Here is a 20,647-nt window from a genome sequence, read left to right as displayed (position 1 = left end):
CCAAGCCATACCCCATTACGGGTACATGAAGCTCAAAATGCCCGGGCCCAACGGAATTATCACTCTTGCTAGTGATCCGGACACAGCACTCCGCGCAGAAAACAAGACAGCCGCACTAGCCTTCGAGGCATTATCCGAAGCCCTAGCGGCTGAGGAACTGACTGCGCTGCGCTCCACGGTGAACAGGGATGATGTGATACTCGATAAGAGATCCAAGTCCACCTCTTTTAAACCGGCGGATGAAATAGTCAAATTCCAAGTCCATCCAACGGACCCTACAAAAACAGCTTCCATCGGGGCACAATTAAACCCTGACGTAGATGCCGCACTACGAGAGTTCCTACGCGAGAACTGGGACATTTTTGCCTGGCACCATTCAGACATGCCAGGAATCCCACGCAGGCTAGCCGAGCACAGCCTCAATATTCTAAAGGGATTCAAGCCGGTCAAGCATGCTCTTCGGCGTTTCTCTGAACCTAAGAGACAAGCCATGGGAGAGGAACTAGCCAAGTTATTGAAGGCCGGATTCATTAGAGAAATAAAACACCCGGACTGGCTAGCAAAGCTGGTGATGGTATCAAAGAAGGATAAATCCTGGCGCCTTTGTGTCGATTTCAAGGACCTCAACAAAGCTTGCCCAAAGGATCCCTTCCCCCTCCCCCGCATCGATCAGATTATCGATGCCACCGCAGGACACGAGTCATTGTATTTCCTCGACGCATACTCCGGTTACCACCAAATCAAGATGGCGGAGTCCGACCAAGCCGCTACGGCATTCATCACACCATACGGTCCCTTCTGTTTCAACACAATGCCTTTTGGGCTCAAAAACGCCGGCGCAACATAGCAGCGCATTATTCAGACATGTCTGGAGAAACAAATCGGCAGAACAGTAGAGGCATACATAGACGGTGTGGTTGCCAAAACCAAGCACGTCGACTCTTTGATGGACGACTTGAGGCTCACATTTGATAACCTCCGAACATACAACATCAAGCTCAATCCGGAAAAATGCTTTTTGGGCGTACCAGCCGGAAAGCTCCTGGGTTTCATTGTCTCCAGTAGAGGTATTGAAGCTAATCCGGCCAAAATCCAAGCTTTGTCACAGTTGGCTACCCCAATAGACCTCAAACAAATCCAGAAGTTAACTGGATGCGTGGCGGCTCTAAGCCGCTTTATCTCCCGCTTAGGAGAAAAGGCTTTACCCCTTTATCGCCTCCTTCGGCGCATCGAACACTTTGAGTGGACGGACGCTGCCACAGCCAGATTGGAAGAAATAAAGGCCATTTTGGCGACCAACCTAATCCTGGCCGCGCCAAACATCGGCAAACCAATGTTGTTGTACATTACGGCAACTCATCAAGTTGTAAGCGGAGTGCTCGTCGTCGAGCGAGAAGCTGTCGGACATAAATTCCCTCTTCAAAAGCCGGTATACTATGTATCCACTGTCCTCACTCCATGCAAATCACGGTACCCACATTATCAAAAGATAGCTTATGCGGTATTCATGGCATCCCGGAAGCTGCAACACTACTTTCAAGAGTGTTCGATTACAGTAGCCTCAGAAGTGCCACTTAATGATATTATAAACAACCGCGACGCTACGGGCCGGATTGCTAAATGGGCCATTGAGCTCCCCCGTTTGACATAACATACAAACCTCGACGGGCCATTAAGTCGCAAGTATTGGCCGACTTTGTCGCCGAATGGACGGAGGCCGAACTCCCTAAAGAGTACAGCGCATACTCCAATTGGATCATGCACTTCGACGGTTCTAAAATGTTGGCTGGTCTAGGGGCTGGCGTCGTCCTGACGTCCCCAACCGGAGATACCGTTCAGTACGTACTGCAAATATTGTATACAGACTCCAACAACGCAGCCGAATACGAAGCTCTGTTGCATGGTCTTCGGATGGCAGTCTCCATGGGCATTCAACGCCTGGAGGTGCATGGGGATTCAAACCTTGCAATATCCCAAATAAATGGAGACTTTGACGCCAAGGATCCGAAAATGGCGGCCTACCGAAACGCCGTCCTAAAAATGTCAGCTCGGTTCGAGGGACTCGAATTTCACCATGTGGCTTGGGAAAACAATCAAGCGGCGGATATCCTCACCCGCATCGGCGCAAAATGCAACGCGGTCCCCCCCAACATATTTCTGGAAAGGCTGTTCAAGCCATCCGTAGTATGGGAAGGGGACACCGGTAACAATAGTCCGGACCCGGCCAAAATGCCCGATACCGAATACTCTGACACAATCGGAGGCTCCGCCACCGAAATAACACCTTCACCCCATGAAATAATGGTCGTTATCGCCCCGTGGACAGAACCATTCCTGGCCTACCTAACTAGGCAGGAACTTCCAGAGGACCAAAATGAGGCACGCTGCATAGTGCGGCGATCTAAGGCATACAGGGTCCACGAGGGAGAATTGTATAAAAAATCACTACCGGAGTCCTTCAAAGGTGCATATCCGAAGAGGAGGGGCGGAACCTTTTGGCAGAAATCCACGCCGGACTCGGCAGTCACCATGCCGCAGCCCGGGCTCTTGTAAGCAAGGCCTTCCATACAGGATTCTGTTGGCCAACGGCCCGGGCAGATGCACAGGACTTGGTCCAACGTTGCGCCGGTTGCCAGCTCTTTGCAAATCAAAGCCACATGCCACCCACCGCCCTCCGAACAATCCCCATTACGTGGCCCTTCGCGGTCTGGGGGCTTGACATGGTTGGACCCCTCAAAGGGGGAACCCACAAGAAAAAGTACTTACTAGTCATGGTGGATAAATTCACCAAATGGATAGAGGCCAAACATGTTAAAACAGCCGAATCTGGACCAGTGATAGACTTCATATCTGGGGTCGTACACCGTTATGGCGTCCCCCACAGCATCATCACTGACAACGGCACAAACTTCACAGCCGATGAGGTAAAACTCTGGTGCAACAAAATGGGCATTAAGCTCGATTATGCTTCAGTCTATCACCCACAAACCAACGGTCAAGTCGAGCGAGCAAACAGTCTTATAATGAGCGGCATTAAACCCAGATTAGTGCATTCCTTAATGGAGTCTAACACGCACTGGGTAGAGGAGCTCGACTCCGTACTCTGGGGGCTGCGGACCACGCCGAATCATAGTACCGGATATACACCCTTCTAGTGGAGCGTACCGACTGCGGGATGCATCGACTAGTCGACTCGAGCCGAACTCATGGAACGCGGCCAGGCTCTGAAGATTCTACGCCTAGCACCAGACTCTATGTTCGTCCCCTCCCTTTGTCCATTTTTTGCATATACATTATCTGTCTTGTTTTTCCTTCTTCCTTTCTTTTATTCTCTCTCTAGGCCTTCAAGGGCCAACTTGTGCCTCGCTTGCACATTATAGATGTGCCAGCCGCGCTCATCATACCTGGGGGCTTCTTTCACAGAAGCTTAATTATTTATCTGGACTTCAGGCCCCGCACATGCGTCATGCTTCCGCATGTACCTTTTTTCGCCATTATATGCATCGATATGACTTAAGTTTTGGCCAAGCTGGGTTGCCTCGCTCTTGTATTTATGCCCTACGTCCCTGTTAATTCGGCTAGGGCATAAGGGGAGCACCTCTGCGATTGTTACTGCCGGGTCAGCCGGATGTGTACCTCAGACTGGGTGAAGCCGAAAGCTAGCGTTCTTAAGGGAATATTCGGTCGGTGAACAAAAGATGATTTTTATTTATTGTCCATATCTGCCCCCAGATGTTTTTCCTACGTTTCCTATCGCAGTCCGGACATGCACTTTAGGGCATGCTTACCCAGGGAAAGGAACCCTTAATGAAACTATTCTCCCTGGAAGATGTTTCTTACTACCCATGTAATATAACATAACTAGTTGGGCACTTGTATGTTCAAGCACTAATGACCCCTACGCCTGGTCTCCACGCATACCCCGGTTCTTATATAACTGCGTGGGTATTCGGATACACTCCGGACTATCGGGTCCCGAGGTTGAAGCGAAAAGGTTCGCCAAGACAAATGATCTACAATCCGGCTAGAAGGCATCATACATGTCACTTTCATTACATAGTCATGCAGACTGACTAAATTCCTCTTCTATACCATCCAATAGGCGGTCTAGCTTACAATCCTTTTGGGAATACTTTGCGGCTAATTCTACTTGCCCATAAACTAAGCTAATAGGGATCTCTTTTCTGTCGGCCCCACAGGTCCGACCTCGGCCATGTGATTTGGGTCTGCCTTGCTATATCGCGTCTTCACCATGGCCCAGGCTTCTCTGGCACCCTGTCGGTAGGCTGATATCTTCCATAATCGGAAGCGCCGCCGTGCTCCCTTGAGCTTCTCTGCAAGCCCTACAACGCCCTCTGGCAGGGAGACGGACGGCCACAAGGCCTGGGCAACACCCTGCATCACCTGCCGAACTTGTTCGTGCAAATGTGACAGCTCGGATAGAAGATCACCCGCAAACCCGGGCATTTCCTCCGCGGGACGACCCGTCAGCATACCTACAGACATAACGCTATTAGCCGGCTTCTTCGCCGAACTCCTTTAAAAGGATTCGTTCAAGCACTTACTGAAAATGCCGCGCCGAAGCCGCTTATTCTCCTTCTCGAAGTCTGCAAGCTGGCCCCAAACGTCTTTTAGTTCCACGCTCAGCTTAATATTGGCGTCTTGGAGATTGTTTTCTCCCGCCTAACCTCAGTCAGCACGCGTTTGCCAGCCTCTAGCTGCCGCATAACATGCTGGTCCTCCGGATTTTCTCCGGATTCATCTGCAACATCTGTTGTTAGATCTGTAGCCATGCCGCACATTATACGGTAACCATCATTCTTTAAAGTAAATGTTACCAGCAGGTGACTTTTTCGGTTCCTACAATGCGGCCACAACAGCCCGCAGTTGGGTCTTGCATTCCTCTAGCTCCTGTGACAGCCTAGTATTCTTCTCTGTAAGAACCTTCATAATAAAGATGATCCTTAAATCAGTTCTGCTAACTGTTTCAAGTCTCAGGGGCTACTGATACATATAAATCGTCAGATTTACTTACCCGTACATCCTTTACATACTGATCCGTGGCTCTGGCTAGACCATCTTGAGCAGCTCAGAGGTACACCTCTCCAGAATTGAAGGCATCAAATGCCTCTGGTGAGAAACAGGCGTCACGGAGTACGGCCCGGCGGTGCCTATGATTCATGGCGCTTTCCACCTCTGAGTTTGTAGCGGATAATCTATCTTCATCCTCTGTAGGGGGGTTATCCGGCGCCCGCCCCATATCAGCGTCCGCCTCTATGTCCGGTCCTGGCGCCCGGCTGGTGGAAGCATGGTTAGTAACATCGCCGGACATATTCCGGCGAGCGTTTTTTCTGTTAAAGAAACACGGGCGTCATTATATTTCGAGAAAGACGACAACCACGGAGCGGGGTTTTTTATACCTTTGCGCCAGCGTCTCCGTCCTGACCGCCTTCCTTTTTGGCCTACCCGGCCTCGGTGCCTCCTGTTGGCGCGTTGTTGTGGGTTCGACAGGGCATCCCGAATGCCTTCCCTGTAAAATGCCATGTGTATATGGTGGGTGAAGTGTCTGAACGGGGATCCTAGTTTTGGAGTTGGGATTTTTGTTTTTTCTTACGTGCGATGCAGGAGCAGTCCGGGATAGTCGGCCGTAATGGCCACCATGGCATCGTCGCAGCTTAACTGATAGAACTGCCGGTCTATCAGCTCCACGGATATACTCGAATCTTCTTCGAGTCTAGAGTCGAGGGCCCGGTCAGGGTCCTCTGGTTGTGGAGAAGGGTTGCTGACCTCCTTTATGGCTTTTCGCAGTTCCTGCCGTAAAGTGGCAAGGTAAATACTTACAATAAAGAATGCGGGAAAAATGGGAGCAGGGAGATATAACTTACCCAGCTTGGAGGATTGTACATGGAGAACCCATCCCGTGGCTTGATGCGGGTGAACTCCTCTTCCTCACCCTTGAACAATTCGGACAAAATTTTTGCTAAAGCGGCGGCATTGTCCGGACCCTTATGCCCGCAGCGGGTGGCGTCATCCGCCCCGTTATAACACAACAAGGGGTGCCCATGATATTGAAGTGGTTGCACTCCCCGCATTATGCAAATCGACATAACTTCGATTATTATCAATCCTGATTGAGCCAGAGCTTTGATCCGGTTCATCAGATAGAGGACTTCTCTGTTGTCTTCCACCTGGGGGCTCCGTGGGCGCCAACTTCGGTGTTTCTTCAGAGGGGCATTCTTGAACTTAGGAAGACCCCGCCGAATAGGGTCCGGAAGGGGAACGTCCTCCATATAAAACCATTCTGAAGGCCAGTCTTCGGGCGACTTCTTCGGAGTACCGGACAGGTATCCGGTATCGGCGATGCACCATATTTCGGCTCCGCCCACTTGATAAAGTGACCCCCTCTGTGTGTGAGGGACGAGGCAAAATAGCCTTTTCCACATCTCGAAGTGAGCCTCGCAGACCTGGAACAACTCGCAGAGAGCCACATAGCCGGATAGGATGGAGGCGGGGGTAAAATTGTGTAATTGGAGGCCGTAGAACTCCAGGAGCCCGTGGAGGAACGGATGAATTGGAAATCCGAGTCCCCTTAATAGATAGGGAACAAGGCAAACCCGTTCCCCCATAGAGGGACAGGGAAAGCTCTCCGCTTGCTCCCCGCCATTATAGGTGGCGAGCCCAGCTCGAACGGGCACCATGTACGCCGGAGGGAGAAATCCCTTAGTCTGCAGTTCGACTAAACGACTGTGCGGGACTGAACACCTCTCCCAATCACCGGGTTTAGGGCTTCCGGGGCGGGAGGAGGAGTTGCGGAGGTCGGCCATGCTGGAATAGATCTTTCCGTAACGCGCTCTGATGGACTCTCGCTGGGGGAGGATGGTATGGATCGGATCTAAGGATCCCCATCCCTTTAATAGAAAATTTATTTATCTGGCTAGGGGGGCAAATGTAAAAACGCCCTGGCGCTCGTGTTCATTCGATGCGTGGGAGAAAGCCCTTATTGGGAACAGAAGCCAAGAAGTCCAAACATTTATGGGACTGGACACTGCTTTACAGATGTTCGAAAGATGGAGAAGAACCCGCCTTGCAATGCCGACGACAATACTGCGCGCCGGACTCGTCGTCATTGAAGCCTGGTTCGGGGGCTACTGAGGGAGTCCTGGATTAGGGGGTATCCGGACAGCCGGATTATATCCTTTGGCCGGACTGTTGGACTATGAAGATACAAGATTGAAGACTGCGTCTCGTGTCCGGATGGGACTCTACTTGGCGTGGAAGGCAAGCTAGGCAATACGGATATGTATATCTCCTCCTTTGTAACCGACCTTGTGTAACCCTAGCCCCCTCCAGTGTCTACATAAACTGGAGGGTTTTAGTCCGTAGGACAACATACAATCATACCATAGGCTAGCTTCTAGGGTTTAGCCTCTCCGATCTCGTGGTAGATCTACTCTTGTACTACTCATATCATCAATATTAATCAAGCAGGACGTAGGGTTTTACCTCCATCGAGAGGGCCCGAACCTGGGTAAAACATTGTGTCCCCTGCCTCATGTTACCATCCGCCTTAGACGCACAGTTCGGGACCCCCTACCCGAGATCCGCCAGTTTTGACACCGACACTATGAAGATGTATTTGTCCGCTTTGGGTTCGAGCTTTTTCGGCTGAAGCCTTAAGCATCGCAACACCAAATATTAAGAAACGACAACTTTGGTTTCTTGCCAAACCAATGTTCATACGACGTCGTCTCAACGGACTTAGATGGTGCCCTATCTAAAGTGAATGCAGCTGTCTATAACGCATAACCTCAAAATGATAGCGGTAGATTGGTAAGAGACATCATAGATCGCACCATATCTCATAAGGTTCGATTATGACGTCCGGACACACCATTACGCGGTGGTGTTCCAGGTGGTGTCAACTGTGAAACAATTTCACAATGTGTTAAGTGATTGCCAAACTCATAACTCAGAAATTCTCCATCGATCAGATCGTAGGAATTTGATCTTCTTGTTATGATGGTTCTTAACTTCACTCTGGAATTGCTTGAACTTTTCAAACGTCTCAGACTTGTGCTTCATTAAGTAAATATACCCATATATACTCAAATCATCAGTGAAGATGATAAAATAGCGATGTCCACCGCACGCCTCAATTCTTATTGGATCACACACATCAGCATGTACGATTTCCAACAAGTCACTTGCTCGTTTCATTGTACCTGAAAACGGGGTCTTAGTCATCCTGCCCATGAGGCATGGCTCGCATGTGTCAAGCGATTCAAAATCAAGTGACTCCAAACATCCATTGACATGGAGTTTCTTCATGCATCTTACGCCAATATGACCTAAGCGGCAGTGCCACAAGAAAGTGGTACTATCATTATTAACTCTATATCTTTTGGCGTGAACATGTGTATTACCATGACCGAGATTCAATGAACCATTCACATAGGGTGCATGACCATGAAAGGTATTATTCATGTAAACAGAATAACCATTATTCTCTAACTTAGATGAATAACCGTATTGCAATGAAGATGATCTAATCATATTCATGCTCAACGTAGACACCTGATAACATTTATCTAGGTTCAATACTAATCCCCAAGGCAGATGGAGCGTGCGATGGTGATCTCATCAACTTTGGAAACACTTCCAACACACATCGTCACCTCGCCCTTAGCCAGTCTCTGTTTAGTCCGTAGCTTTTGCTTCAAGTCACCAATAATAGCAACTGAACCGGCATCCAATACCCAGGTGCTACCAGGAGTACTAGTAAGGTACACATTAATAACACGTATATACTTTGTGGAAGTTGCCAGCCTTCTTATCTACCATGCATTTGGGGTAATACCGCTACGAGTGATCGTTCCCCTTACAATAGAAGCACTTAGTCTCGGGTTTGGGTTCAACCTTGGGTTCCTTTACTGGAGTGGCAACTGGTTTGCCATTCATGAAGTTTCCCTTCTAGCCCTTGCCCTTCTTGAAACCAGTGGTCTTGTTAAACCATCAACACTTGATGCTCCTTCTTGATTTCTACCTTTTGCGGTCTTAAGCACCGCGAACAGCTCCGAGATCATCTCCATACCTTGCATGTCATAGTTCATCACGAAGATATAGTAGCTCAGTGATAGTGATTAGAGAACTCTATCAATCACTATCTTATGTGGAAGTTTAACTCCCACTTGATTCAAGTGATTGTAGCACCCAGACATTCTGAGCGCATGCTCACTAGTTGAGCTATTCTCCTCCATCTTGTAGGCAAAGAACTTGTCAGAGGTCTCATACCTCTCAACACGGGCATGAGCCTGAAATCCCAATTTCAGCTCTTGGAACATCTCATATGTTCTATGGCGTTCAAAACGTCATTGGAATCCCGATTCTAAACCGTAAAGTATGGTGCACTTAACTATCAAGTAGTCATCGGGACGTATCTATCAGATGTTCATAACATCCACAGACGACGTTGGAGGGGTTGGCACACCGAGTGGTGCATCAAAGACATAAGCCTTCTGTGTAGCAGGGAGGACACTCCTCAGGCAACGGACCTAGTCCGCATCATTGCTTACAATATCTTTCAACTTAATCTTTCTCTAGGAACGTATTGAAACAGGGAGCTACAACGCGAGCTATTGATCTACAACCCTTTTTGCAAAGACAACTTAGACTATTGTTCATGATAAATAAGTTCATCTAATCAAATTATATAATGAACTCCCACTCAGATAGACATCCCTCTAGTCATCTAAGTGATACATGATCCGAGTCAACTAGGCCGTGTCGATCATCACGTGAGACGGACTAGTCATCATCGGTGAACATCCTCATGTTGATCGTATCTTCTATACGACTCATGTTCGACCTTTCGGTCTTCCGTGTTCCGAGGCCATGTCTGTACATGCTAGGCTCGTCAAATCAACCTAAGTGTATTGCGTGTGTAAATCTGGCTTACACCCGTTGTATTCGAACGTTAGAATCTATCACTCCCGATCATCACATGGTGCTTCGAAACAACGAACCTTCGCAACGGTGCACAGTTAGGGGGGACACTTTCTTGAAATTGTTGCGAGGGATCATCTTATTTAAGCTACCGTCGTTTTAAGCAAATAAGATGTAAAACATGATAAACATCACATGCAATCAAATAGTGACATGATATGGCCAATATCATTTTTTGCTCCTTTTGATCTCCATCTTTGGGGCGCCATGATCATCATCGTCACCGGCATGACACCATGATCTCCATCATCGTGTCTTTGTGAAGTTGTCTCGCCAACTATTACTTCTACTACTACGGCTAACGGTTAGCAATAAAGTAAAGTAATTACATGACGTTTATGTTGACATGCAGGTCATAAATAAATTAAGACAACTCCTATGGCTCCTGCCGGTTGTCATACTCATCGACATGCAAGTCGTGACTCCTATTACAAGAACATGATCAATCTCATACATCACATATATCATTCATCACATCCTTTTGGCCATATCACATCACACGGCATATGTTGCAAAAACAAGTTAGACGTCCTCTAATTGTTGTTGCAAATTTTACGTGGCTGCTATAGGTTTCTTAGCAAGAACGTTTCTTACCTACGCCAAAACCACAACGTGATATGCCAATTTCTATTTACCCTTAATAAGGACCCTTTTCATCGAATCCGATCCGACTAAAGTGGGAGAGACAGACACCCGCTAGCCACCTTATGCAACTAGTGCATGTCAGTTGGTGGAACCTGTCTCACGTAAGAGTACGTGTAAGGTCGGTCCGGGCCGCTTCATCCCACGATGCCGCCGAATCAAGATAAGACTAGTAACGGCAAGTAAATTGACAAAATCGACGCCCACAACAACTTGTGTCTACTCGTGCATAGAAACTACGCATAGACCTAGCTCATGATGCCACTGTTGGGGATTGTAGCAGAAATTTAAAATTTTCTACGCATCACCAAGATCAATCTATGGAGTAATCTAGCAACGAGGGGAAGGGGAGTGCATCTACATACCCATGTAGATCACCAAGCAGAAGTGTTGCAAGAACGCGGATGAGGTAGTCGTACTCGTGGCAATTCAGATCACGGTCGATTCCGATCTAAGCGCCGAACAACGACGCCTCTGCGTTCAACACACGTGTAGCCCGGTGACGTCTCCCATGCCTTGATCCAGCAAGGAGAGAGGGAGAGGTTGGGAAGACTCCGTCCAGCAGCAGCACGATGGCGTGGTGGTGGTGGAGGAGCGCGGTACTCCAGCAGGGCTTCGCCAAGCACTACGAGAGAGAGGAGGGAGAGAGGTAGGGCTACGCCTTGGGAGAGAGAGACTCGTGTGTTGGGCAGCCTCAAAACCTCCACTATATATAGGGGGAGGGGAGGGGCTGCGCCCCCACCTAGGGTTCCCTCCCTAGGGGTGGCGGCAGCCCCCAGATCCCATCTGGGTGGCGGCCAAGGGGGAGAGAGAGGGGGGCGCACCTAGGGTGGGCCTTAGGGCCCATCTGCCCCTAGGGTTTGCCCCCTCTCCTCTTGAGGGCGCCTTGGGCCTTGGTGGGAGGCGCCCCAGCCCACCTAGGGGCTGGTCCCTTCCCACTCTTGGCCCACGCAAGCCTCCGGGGCTGGTGGCACCTCTCGGTGGACCCCCGGAACCCTTCCGGTGGTCCCGGTACATTACCGGTGATGCCCGGAACACTTCCGGTGGCCAAATCCACACTTCCTATATATCAATCTTTACCTCCGGACCATTCCAGAACTCCTCGTGACGTCCGGGATCTCATCCGGGTCTTTGAACAACATTCAGTAACCACATACATACTTTCCCTATAACCCTAGCGTCATCGAACCTTAAGTGTGTAGACCCTACGGGTTCGGGAATCATGCAGACATAACTGAGACATCTCTCTGGTCAATAACCAACAGCGGGATCTGGATACCCATATTGGCTCCCACATGTTCCACGATGATCTCATCGGATGAACCATGATGTCAAGGATTCAATCAATCCCGTATACAATTCCCTTTGTCTACTGGTATGATACTTGCTCGAGATTCGATCGTCGGTATCCCGATACCTTGTTCAATCTCATTACCGGCAAGTCTCTTTACTTGTTCCGTAACACATCATCCCGTGATCAACTCCTTGGTCACATTGTGCACATTATGATGATGTCCTACCGAGTGGGCCCAGAGATACCTCTCCGTTACACGGAGTGACAAATCCTAGCCTCGATTCGTGCCAACCCAACAGACACTTTCAGGGATACCCGTAGTGCACCTTTATAGCCACCCAGTTACGTTGTGATGTTTGATACACCCAAAGCATTCCTACGGTATCCGGGAGTTGCACAATCTCATGGTTTAAGGAAATGATACTTGACATTAGAAAATCTTTAGCATACGAACTACACGATCTTGTGCTAGGCTTAGGATTGGGTCTTGTCCATCACATCATTCTCCTAATGATGTGATCCCGTTATCAACGACATCCAATGTCCATGGTCAGGAAACCGTAACCATCTATTGATCAACGAGCTAGTCAACTAGAGGCTTACTAGGGACATGGTGTTGTCTATGTATCCACACATGTATCTGAGTTTCCTATCAATACAATTCTAGCATGGATAATAAATGATTATCATGAACAAGGAAATATAATAATAACTAATTTATTATTGCCTCTAGGGCATATTTCCAACAAGATGAAGGTGTGTGCGATATACAACATACGGTTCACTCGAATGAATTGTTTGTGATTAGGCAACACAAAAGAAACGGCCAGTCAGATCAAGGTGTGTGTGATTGAGGGCATACGCTTCAGAAGGATTAACTATTTACGATTAGGCAACATAACAGAAATGGGTAAGCCAGACCAAAGTGTCTGCGATTGATGGCATACACTTCACATGGATGAACTGTTTGCGATTAGCCACAACAAACTGAAACAATTAGATAGATCAACATGTGTGCGCTAGACGGGCACACCCATTCTAATTAAAATAAGCATGCGCGATGGTAATAACGAGCGCGCACGGTTGTTGGAATAGTGTCGCACTTATAACCGTCAGTAAATTATGAGCATGCGTCCGGTCACATTCCAAATTGCAAACCTATTCACACCGATCAAAACCCAAACGGTTTCCCACTTAGGAGCGTATTACTATGCGGTTATAAATACTACTACTCCAAGATGACTGCACATTCCTCCTCAACTCCTCATCCACAAAAAGTCAAAAACAAACAAGTCATTCATCATTGTTTCCTTACGTCTGCCATGGCCAGCGTGAGTTCTGGATCGAGAGATTGCCACCAGGGAGAGGCGGGCCTGGAAGTGAGAGCACGAGAGATGTCCCTCCTCGCCGCGAAAGCAACCAACATGTCCCGCCGCACGGCCGTATCAGCAGAGAGGTCCCGCCGCGCCGCCGAAGCAGCACGAAGGACCCGCCACACTGTCGATGTAGCAGACTGGTTCGATCACGCCGCAAAAGCAGAAGAGATGTCCCGTCGCACCGCGAATGCAGCAGAGATGTCCTCCCGCGCCGCGGCGGCCTGGCAATATGTCTCGCGGGCAGGCGAGGACTCTTACAGGCGCATGCGTGCCCTCGTCCTTAGGCAGATGGATCAGATCTTCAGGTGGGCGAGGTTGCAGGATGACCTGAAATACTCATTTGAACAGTCTACCGACGTCATCCGGCAACTAAATGAGAGCAATGCGAAGCTCCGGGCCGAACGCGACCTGCTGAGGGCGAAGATCGTCGGAAGTGCGGAGCAGCAAGAGCAGACCACAGCCTTGTTGAAGAGAACCGGCGTCATCGTCGAGAAACTTATGGACGAGAATGCCATGCTGCGCATCGAGCGCAGAAGGCTGGTGGAGGAATCCGTGGATGCTCTCAACCAGCATCTTGAGGACAAGAAAGAGCTCGTCGCCGCCCGCCGCGGAGACTAGTTCTTGTTGTGGCTTCCTTCTTCTTTTGCCCTTGTGTATATCGGGCATTGCCGCATGTGGCTTTTTTTTAATTATGTTTATAAATATGTAAGACAATTATTATCCAATGTCATTGTCCTTATATTCATCATGCTTGCTATAAGTCGCAGTCGATGCTATATAGGTTCGTCGGATCTTACATCAAGATCCGTGCCAAACTTTCTTTTCAGATTTTCATTTTTTTCTCTTAAATCTCAGTCCAGTGAGACATATAGCCACGCCGTAGAATAGGTGTTCGGGCGCCATTAATGGAGACGTTGGGAGGGAGGTGCGCAACGGGTAGCGGTCAAAATGGCTCCCCTCCCGATGAGCAAATTGGTCCGAGATTTGCAAGAAATTACTCCCTTTTTGCGAAAGGGAAGTTTTCATTACTCAAGTGGGAACATTACAGTTTTGCTTACATATAGTGTCAGCCTCATCTGATGTTGAATGCATCCATATGGCCGTCCAAAGCAGCGAATGCCCCATCTGCCCCAAGGCATGGCTGGCTAGGTTCTGCCCATATGAGTCCTTTCTTGAGTAATTCGAGCCCATGCTAGATACCATGCAAGTCGGCGACTCATTTCCTGAAAAACCCACGTCCTCAGTAGAGCCATTAGGGTAATATTCCGCTGTTAGCACCTGTGAATACAAAGAATTCGGTTTTGTGAGGAGATGCCATGCTTGGCGCGCAAGCAGTGCTTTATTAAGCAAGCGCGAGTCCCGGAATCCCAATCCACCCTTCCCTTTAGGCTTCAGAATTTTCCCACGCCAACCAATGTGTCTTTCTTACTGGAACACACATTGGATAAGAAACTACTTTTATTGTATAAAATTGATAGGCATAAGTACTCACATGTACTCCACAAAGAGGCTGAGAAATATTGTATTAATTTCAGAAAAGGTCGTCTTACCTTGTACTGACAATGAGCAGTGACAGAACAATGTCCATTAGGAACCCTACTGCTGGTAAGACACGATGACTTGCAAAACCAGATTGATTAACAATTTAACTAATGGCGCAAAGTAGAAATCCCGATCAGAGAAGAAGAAGAAAAACTATTTTATTGTCTATCCACATGATCTGCAAAACAATTAGAATCGGTACAACTATCACTAATATCAGGAGGAAATACCCTGTCAATTCAATATCTAAAGCTTTTTTTTAATTTCAGAAGCTAATGGCCAAGGATCTTGCAAATTTCTCTACTTCTATATCTATACTCCTATAAAAAAGCGAGTTGGTGGTGATGGTGTGTCTGCCTTCGGGCCATGTGTACTATCCAATCTTGAATCTAAGGCTACGATTGAGATGAGAGTGTTGGGCGAAGCTATGATACTCTGGAGGTTTTCCCTTCTCTCGCGACACAGATTATTCTAGAACCACCCCAAATTTCCTCGTCGCTGGCCGACTCCCTTTCCCTGTGATCGTTGGAATTGAGTGGGCAAGGGTGACGTCTGTCGTATAGCTGTAGTTGTAGATAGGATCTCAGTAAATCGGATTTGGCTTTGAGATCTCCCCTGCGTCATCACTCCTTCTGGATCTGGTCGTGCAGGCTATCAGAGAAGGAGAACTGCACACGTTGACCGGCATCGACGGATAGAGTCGAAGGAGATAGCATAATTTGGCCAACACTATTGATGGGAGGGGGTGCTTCTGGCAGGGACGCATTTCTTGCATCATCACGGACCCGAGGCCGACCGGAATCGGCGCCGAAAGGTGCCGTGTGAAGAGCCTGTTGTGCGGCGACGGTCATCGGGTTCGGGGAATACGAGTGCGACACAGATGTCGTGGTGGCCGAGAGGCAATGTGATGGGCGCTCCGGTTCCACCTCGTCGGTGTGATCGGGGGATGGAGACCGACGGAGCCACGACAAGCGGCAGTCGGGAGTAGCTAGGAGGGACGACCGGGGGCAGCGGAGGCAAAGCAGGCAGCGGTCAGGAGCAGTTGGGTCCTGGGGATTAACATGATGGAAAGTCCGGACAATCACATTTCTCCCCCACATATGGTATGTATTTGGGGTAACCCGGATTGTCTAGATGATTGAATTTTGGAAGCTCGTACATATCCGAACGTATGAGGAAAAAAGGGCTTCTGCCTTAGAGATAATCTTAATCATTTTCATTTATATGTATTGTAGTCCGTAACAATGCACGAGCATTCTACTAGTAGGGATAGAGTGTGCGTGTGTGTTCATATAAATGAGTGTATGCACGTATGTATGAGCGCTTGCATCTGTACCGATGTTAAAAAAACTACGGTGCTCAGCATGATATTTACTTTGCACAGGGTGATATAGAAAAGGGAACATTAGAAATACCATTTTTTGGCGGAAGTGAATGGGCTGCCCACGTGTAGCACGCTATGATTTTGTTTACGTAACTCTTTTGTGGTGAATGATTTTTTTAATCTGACAGTGTGTAGTACGCTACGATTCTTGGCCTATATTTATTTCCAAGTAGTTGTACTGCCTCACCCTCACGTGTAAAAATCGGATTCGTGACTCTACCGAACTCGTGGTTCCTCGAGAACCTTCTCGCCCACCGGGAAAAACAATAGAACCGAAATTCCCAGCCACGGAAGAAAACAGGAAACGGACCCCCTGTCCCCGCCACACAAATGGCCCAACAGTAACGCGACGCCGGGGGTCCCCACTGGCGACTGGCCCCCACCCAGCGCCAACTGGTGCCACGCGAACACGCCCTATTGGCCACTGGCCGCGCAATCCGCGCCCGCCAAAGGCTGCTGCGACGCCAAGCCCCGAGACGGGACGAGGCGAGGCGAGGCTCCACCCGCCAGCCACCAACCAACCAACCGGGCAGCCACACGGCGAGGCGGCCCCCATGCCTCCCCAGCCAAGCGCCAGCCGCTCCGACCCGCACCGCGATTAAAATCAAAATCCACCCGCGTCCGACTCACACCCGCGGGCGCCAGGACGCTCGCCCCCCGTCACACACATCGTCGACGCGACGCGTCCGTTTATAAATAGCAAAACCGTATGATTATAGGCTAGCCCAGCCCCCAAAGTTAGCGACGCGCAAGGGGGAAGGAAGGGAGGGCGGACGGAGAACGGGCGCGCCAGCGTGAGACGGCGACGACGCTGGGAGGAGGAGCGCGCGACAGGCAGCCCGCCAGCGGTTTGCCTTGCCAGCGACGGAAGGGAGGGAGGAGAGGAGAGGAGAGAGATAAAACGAGAGCGCCCCCCGGCCCCGGCCCGGAGGCGTGACCGGCTCCTCTCCGACTCGTCCTCTTCCTCTTCCTCTTCCCGCGGGGAGGCGAGGGGGGGAGGAGGGGGAGGGGGGGGGGGGGGGGGGGGGGGGGGGGGGGGGGGGGGGGCGCGGCGCCCGCCCACCGCGGGTCGTTGGCGGGGCGCGATGGCGAGGTTCATCCTGGGCCTGGTGGAGCTCGGGGTCAGCGCGGCCGTGCACCTGCTCTTCGGCTTCTACGTCTTCAGCACGGCCGTCGCGGCGGACATCTCGCAGGCCGCCGCCGCGTCCGGGTGCCCGCTGCTGCGCCGCCCGCCCCCGGCCGCGGGGCTCGTCGACGTCGCCGCCGCCGCGGCCGAGGAGGAGGACGAACGCAGGGGCGTCGTGCTCGACGGCTCGCCGCCGCCCATCGTCCTCGTCCACGGCATATTCGGCTTCGGCAAGGGGGTACGTACTTACCTGTGGCTGGCGGGGCGGGCGGGTGTTCGGTGAAATGCCGGCGAGGCGTACTCACGCGTTCCTGTTTTTTTTATCTGCGCGCAGAGGCTCGGCGGGATGTCCTACTTCGCCGGCGCCGAGAAGAAGGACGACCGCGTGCTCGTGCCGGATTTGGGGTCGCTCACCAGCATCCATGACAGGTGGGTGGGTGGCAAAATTACCAAAGTTGTTTCATCATTTGGTGGTTGGACACCCATTTAAATCTCGACGAGCTATCCTGAATTCGCTTATTACTATTATTAAATCTAGCTAGCAGTATAGTATATTGGGTGGAATTTGATTGTTGGGGAATCTGGTGGCTCTGCAGGGCGCGGGAGCTGTTCTACTACCTCAAGGGGGGACAGGTGGACTACGGCGTGGAGCACAGCCAGGTTTATGGGCACACGCGCTTCGGGAGGATCTATGAAACAGGTGAGGATTTGGACGAACAGAGCATCACCCTGGCACTATGGCCTCGCATGAGTTTGGATTTAGAGTTCTTCATTTCTGGTTTCTAATCGTGTGCAGGGCATTATCCTGTGTGGGACGAGCAGAACCCTGTGCACTTTGTGGGGCACTCGGCCGGCGCGCAGGTTGTGAGGGTGCTGCATCAGATGCTCGCTGAGAAGGTACAACAAGAGATTTCAGATCTTACTCAGAAACGATAGCTCTTTGTTGTTGCTTGTTGGTGGTAGAATGTTCATGCTTATCCTATGCTTTCCGAGGGGCTTTTCTTGTGATCAGGAGTGCAGGTTCGAAGCACCCAAATTAGCATCACTGCATTTGCATGAAGCTTAAAGCGCTTTTCTATGGATGGTCCAAATAATCTGTTTTTAATGTTGGCAGCATCCATTGTTATCTTTTCTTTTCTTTTAATTATGTTGTTTGCAGTGCAATTTTGCATCTAAAATGAGCATCTCTGTTTGATTGCGTGGGCCCTTTTTTCGGCTTTATGCATGTGGCTTGTGGGTCTTGCTTGTTGCATTTCTATGCCGGGAACTTGGTGGCATGCTGCTCTAGCGAACACTAGCCATGCCCATCTTGCATGAGAAATTCATGCTGCCAAAATATGACGAAATTTCACAGGACAATTCTGTACTCAATAATCACTAATTTTAAATATTTAGTGTTAAAATTCAAATAGACTTACGGCACATTGTTATTTGAGAGTAAGGGTCCAACAATTTTGGCCATCTAATTCTAACACACTGTTCAATACTAATGTCAGGCTTTCCCTGGGCATGATACTTCTGAAGACTGGGTTCTGAGCCTTACTTCCTTGTCAGGCGCCCTTAATGGAACCACACGGACTTACTATGACGGCATGCTGTAAGTGTTGACTTGAACTCGTAAAATTAGTGTGATATCATACTATTATTTTTCAAAAGGCAATGTGATTCCATATTGTGTGTCTCCATACCATTGTCATCATGTTTCACTTCCTATTAATTTCAGGGCTGAAGATGGGAGATCCATGAAATCAATTTGTCTTCTTCAGCTCTGCAGGCTTGGAGTCATTGTCTATGATTGGCTGGACATTCCTTGGCTGAAGAATTACTACAATTTCGGTTTTGATCACTTTGAAATGTCATGGAGAAAAGTTGGTTTTTCTGGTTTAGTTGATCTCCTGCTAGGGAATACTGGGCCGTTTTCCTCAGGAGACTGGATTCTCCCTGACCTCACAATTCAAGGATCTCTAAAAATTAACTCCACCCTCAAGACCTTTCCCAATACATTCTACTTCAGTTATGCTACAAAGAGAACTCGGAAGCTATTTGGAATTACAGTACCATCAAGCGTCCTTGGAGTTCACCCGATGCTCTTTCTCAGAGTTCTCCAGATGTGTATGTGGCGGCACCCTCAAAACGCGCCTCTACCTTACAAAGGATACAGGTGAAATCCTCTGCTCCAAAGCCAAGTTCATAGATTATGCTGCTTACATTTCCCCCTTTTTATCTTGTAGAAAACCTTACAATTCATTACTCGTGCACGTTATTAATCTTCTTACTGATGATACTCAGGGATGAAGATTGGGAAGATAATGATGGGGCTTTGAACACAATCTCCATGACGCACCCTCGCATTCCCATAGAGCATCCTAACCGTTTTGTAGTGGATGATTCTGACTGCAATCCTTTGCAACCTGGGATATGGTTAGTACCATGTTACTAAGTCTTGCTGTGAAGTTCTTACTGGAACGACATATATCCCTTTCCTTTTTATCTGATAAAAAATACAGTTATGCATGAATTTCTTGTTTCAACAGTACTAACCAAATTCGATACTAAATTCAAATGGACGATAACCTGGGTGGTGTTGAAGACACATCGCCCATTTTTGTGCTTTGTTCACGTAAAACTATACATGTGCTTTCCTAATTTTTTTTCCGTTGATTTGTAGGTATCACAAGATCATTGAGGGTGATCACATTCTTTTCATTGTAAATCGGGAAAGAGCTGGAGTGCAGTTTGATTTGCTGTATGATGGCATTTTCGAGCGCTGCAGAAAGCATGCATTTAGGAAGAGACCCCCTATCATGCCAAACGAAACAAGTCAATAGAAGATTAAACTAAGCATTCTAGGTAGTAGTGAGGAAGAAACAAGGTGGCCATGGAGCTTTTTTCGCTTCTCTTCATCTCCGCCCTCCATGCACTTGGATGTAACTTCAACATTGTAAACTGTAAATTAATTTGTCCATTTGAGCAAATGGCACGCTTGATACCGCCGGTTCTTGGAAGGAGGGGTTTTGCAACTTGCTTTCCGCTGCCCTCACGGCACAATGCAAGGAAGGAGGGGTTTTGCAACTTGCTTTCCGCTGCCCTTACGGCACAATGCAAGGAAGGAAGCTTGTAATCGAGCAGGAGGTTACAGATCAATACCAGCATTTATCTATGACCTTAATGGGGCTTGTACATATTAAGGATTGTATCTAAATTGTATCCATGGGGCTACTTTGTATGTTAGGCAATGGTTTTGACGGAAGAGCTGGTCTATGATTGCACTGTTTATTTCA

At 49.0% G+C, this 20,647-nt stretch overlaps 1 protein-coding gene across 1 annotated transcript; it reads left to right on the top strand.

Moving 5' to 3' along the window:
- The first annotated feature begins 16,901 nt into the window (after window positions 1-16,901).
- On the top strand, window positions 16,902-20,647 carry LOC125517658 (lipase-like). The gene is made up of 8 exons (XM_048682869.1): window positions 16,902-17,604; window positions 17,701-17,795; window positions 17,963-18,066; window positions 18,163-18,263; window positions 18,863-18,963; window positions 19,090-19,527; window positions 19,656-19,787; window positions 20,035-20,647. Exons 1-8 carry the CDS (start codon window positions 17,326-17,328, stop codon window positions 20,192-20,194), a joined length of 1,410 nt encoding a protein of 469 aa, XP_048538826.1. The 5' UTR covers window positions 16,902-17,325; the 3' UTR covers window positions 20,195-20,647.

The sequence above is a fragment of the Triticum urartu genome, chromosome 1, assembly GCF_003073215.2.
Source record: "Triticum urartu cultivar G1812 chromosome 1, Tu2.1, whole genome shotgun sequence".
NCBI classification, from domain to species: Eukaryota; Viridiplantae; Streptophyta; class Magnoliopsida; order Poales; family Poaceae; genus Triticum; species Triticum urartu.
This window is presented reverse-complemented; position numbering and strand designations above follow the sequence as displayed.

Excerpts from the sequence above, each read along its gene's own strand:
- LOC125517658 (XM_048682869.1), top strand. The coding sequence starts at position 17,326 with ATGGCGAGGTTCATCCTGGGCCTGGTGGAGCTCGGGGTCAGCGCGGCC. Across the intron at positions 18,264-18,862 it reads ATCAGATGCTCGCTGAGAAG|GCTTTCCCTGGGCATGATAC; the intron begins GTACAACAAGAG and ends TACTAATGTCAG. Across the intron at positions 19,528-19,655 it reads CTACCTTACAAAGGATACAG|GGATGAAGATTGGGAAGATA; the intron begins GTGAAATCCTCT and ends GATGATACTCAG.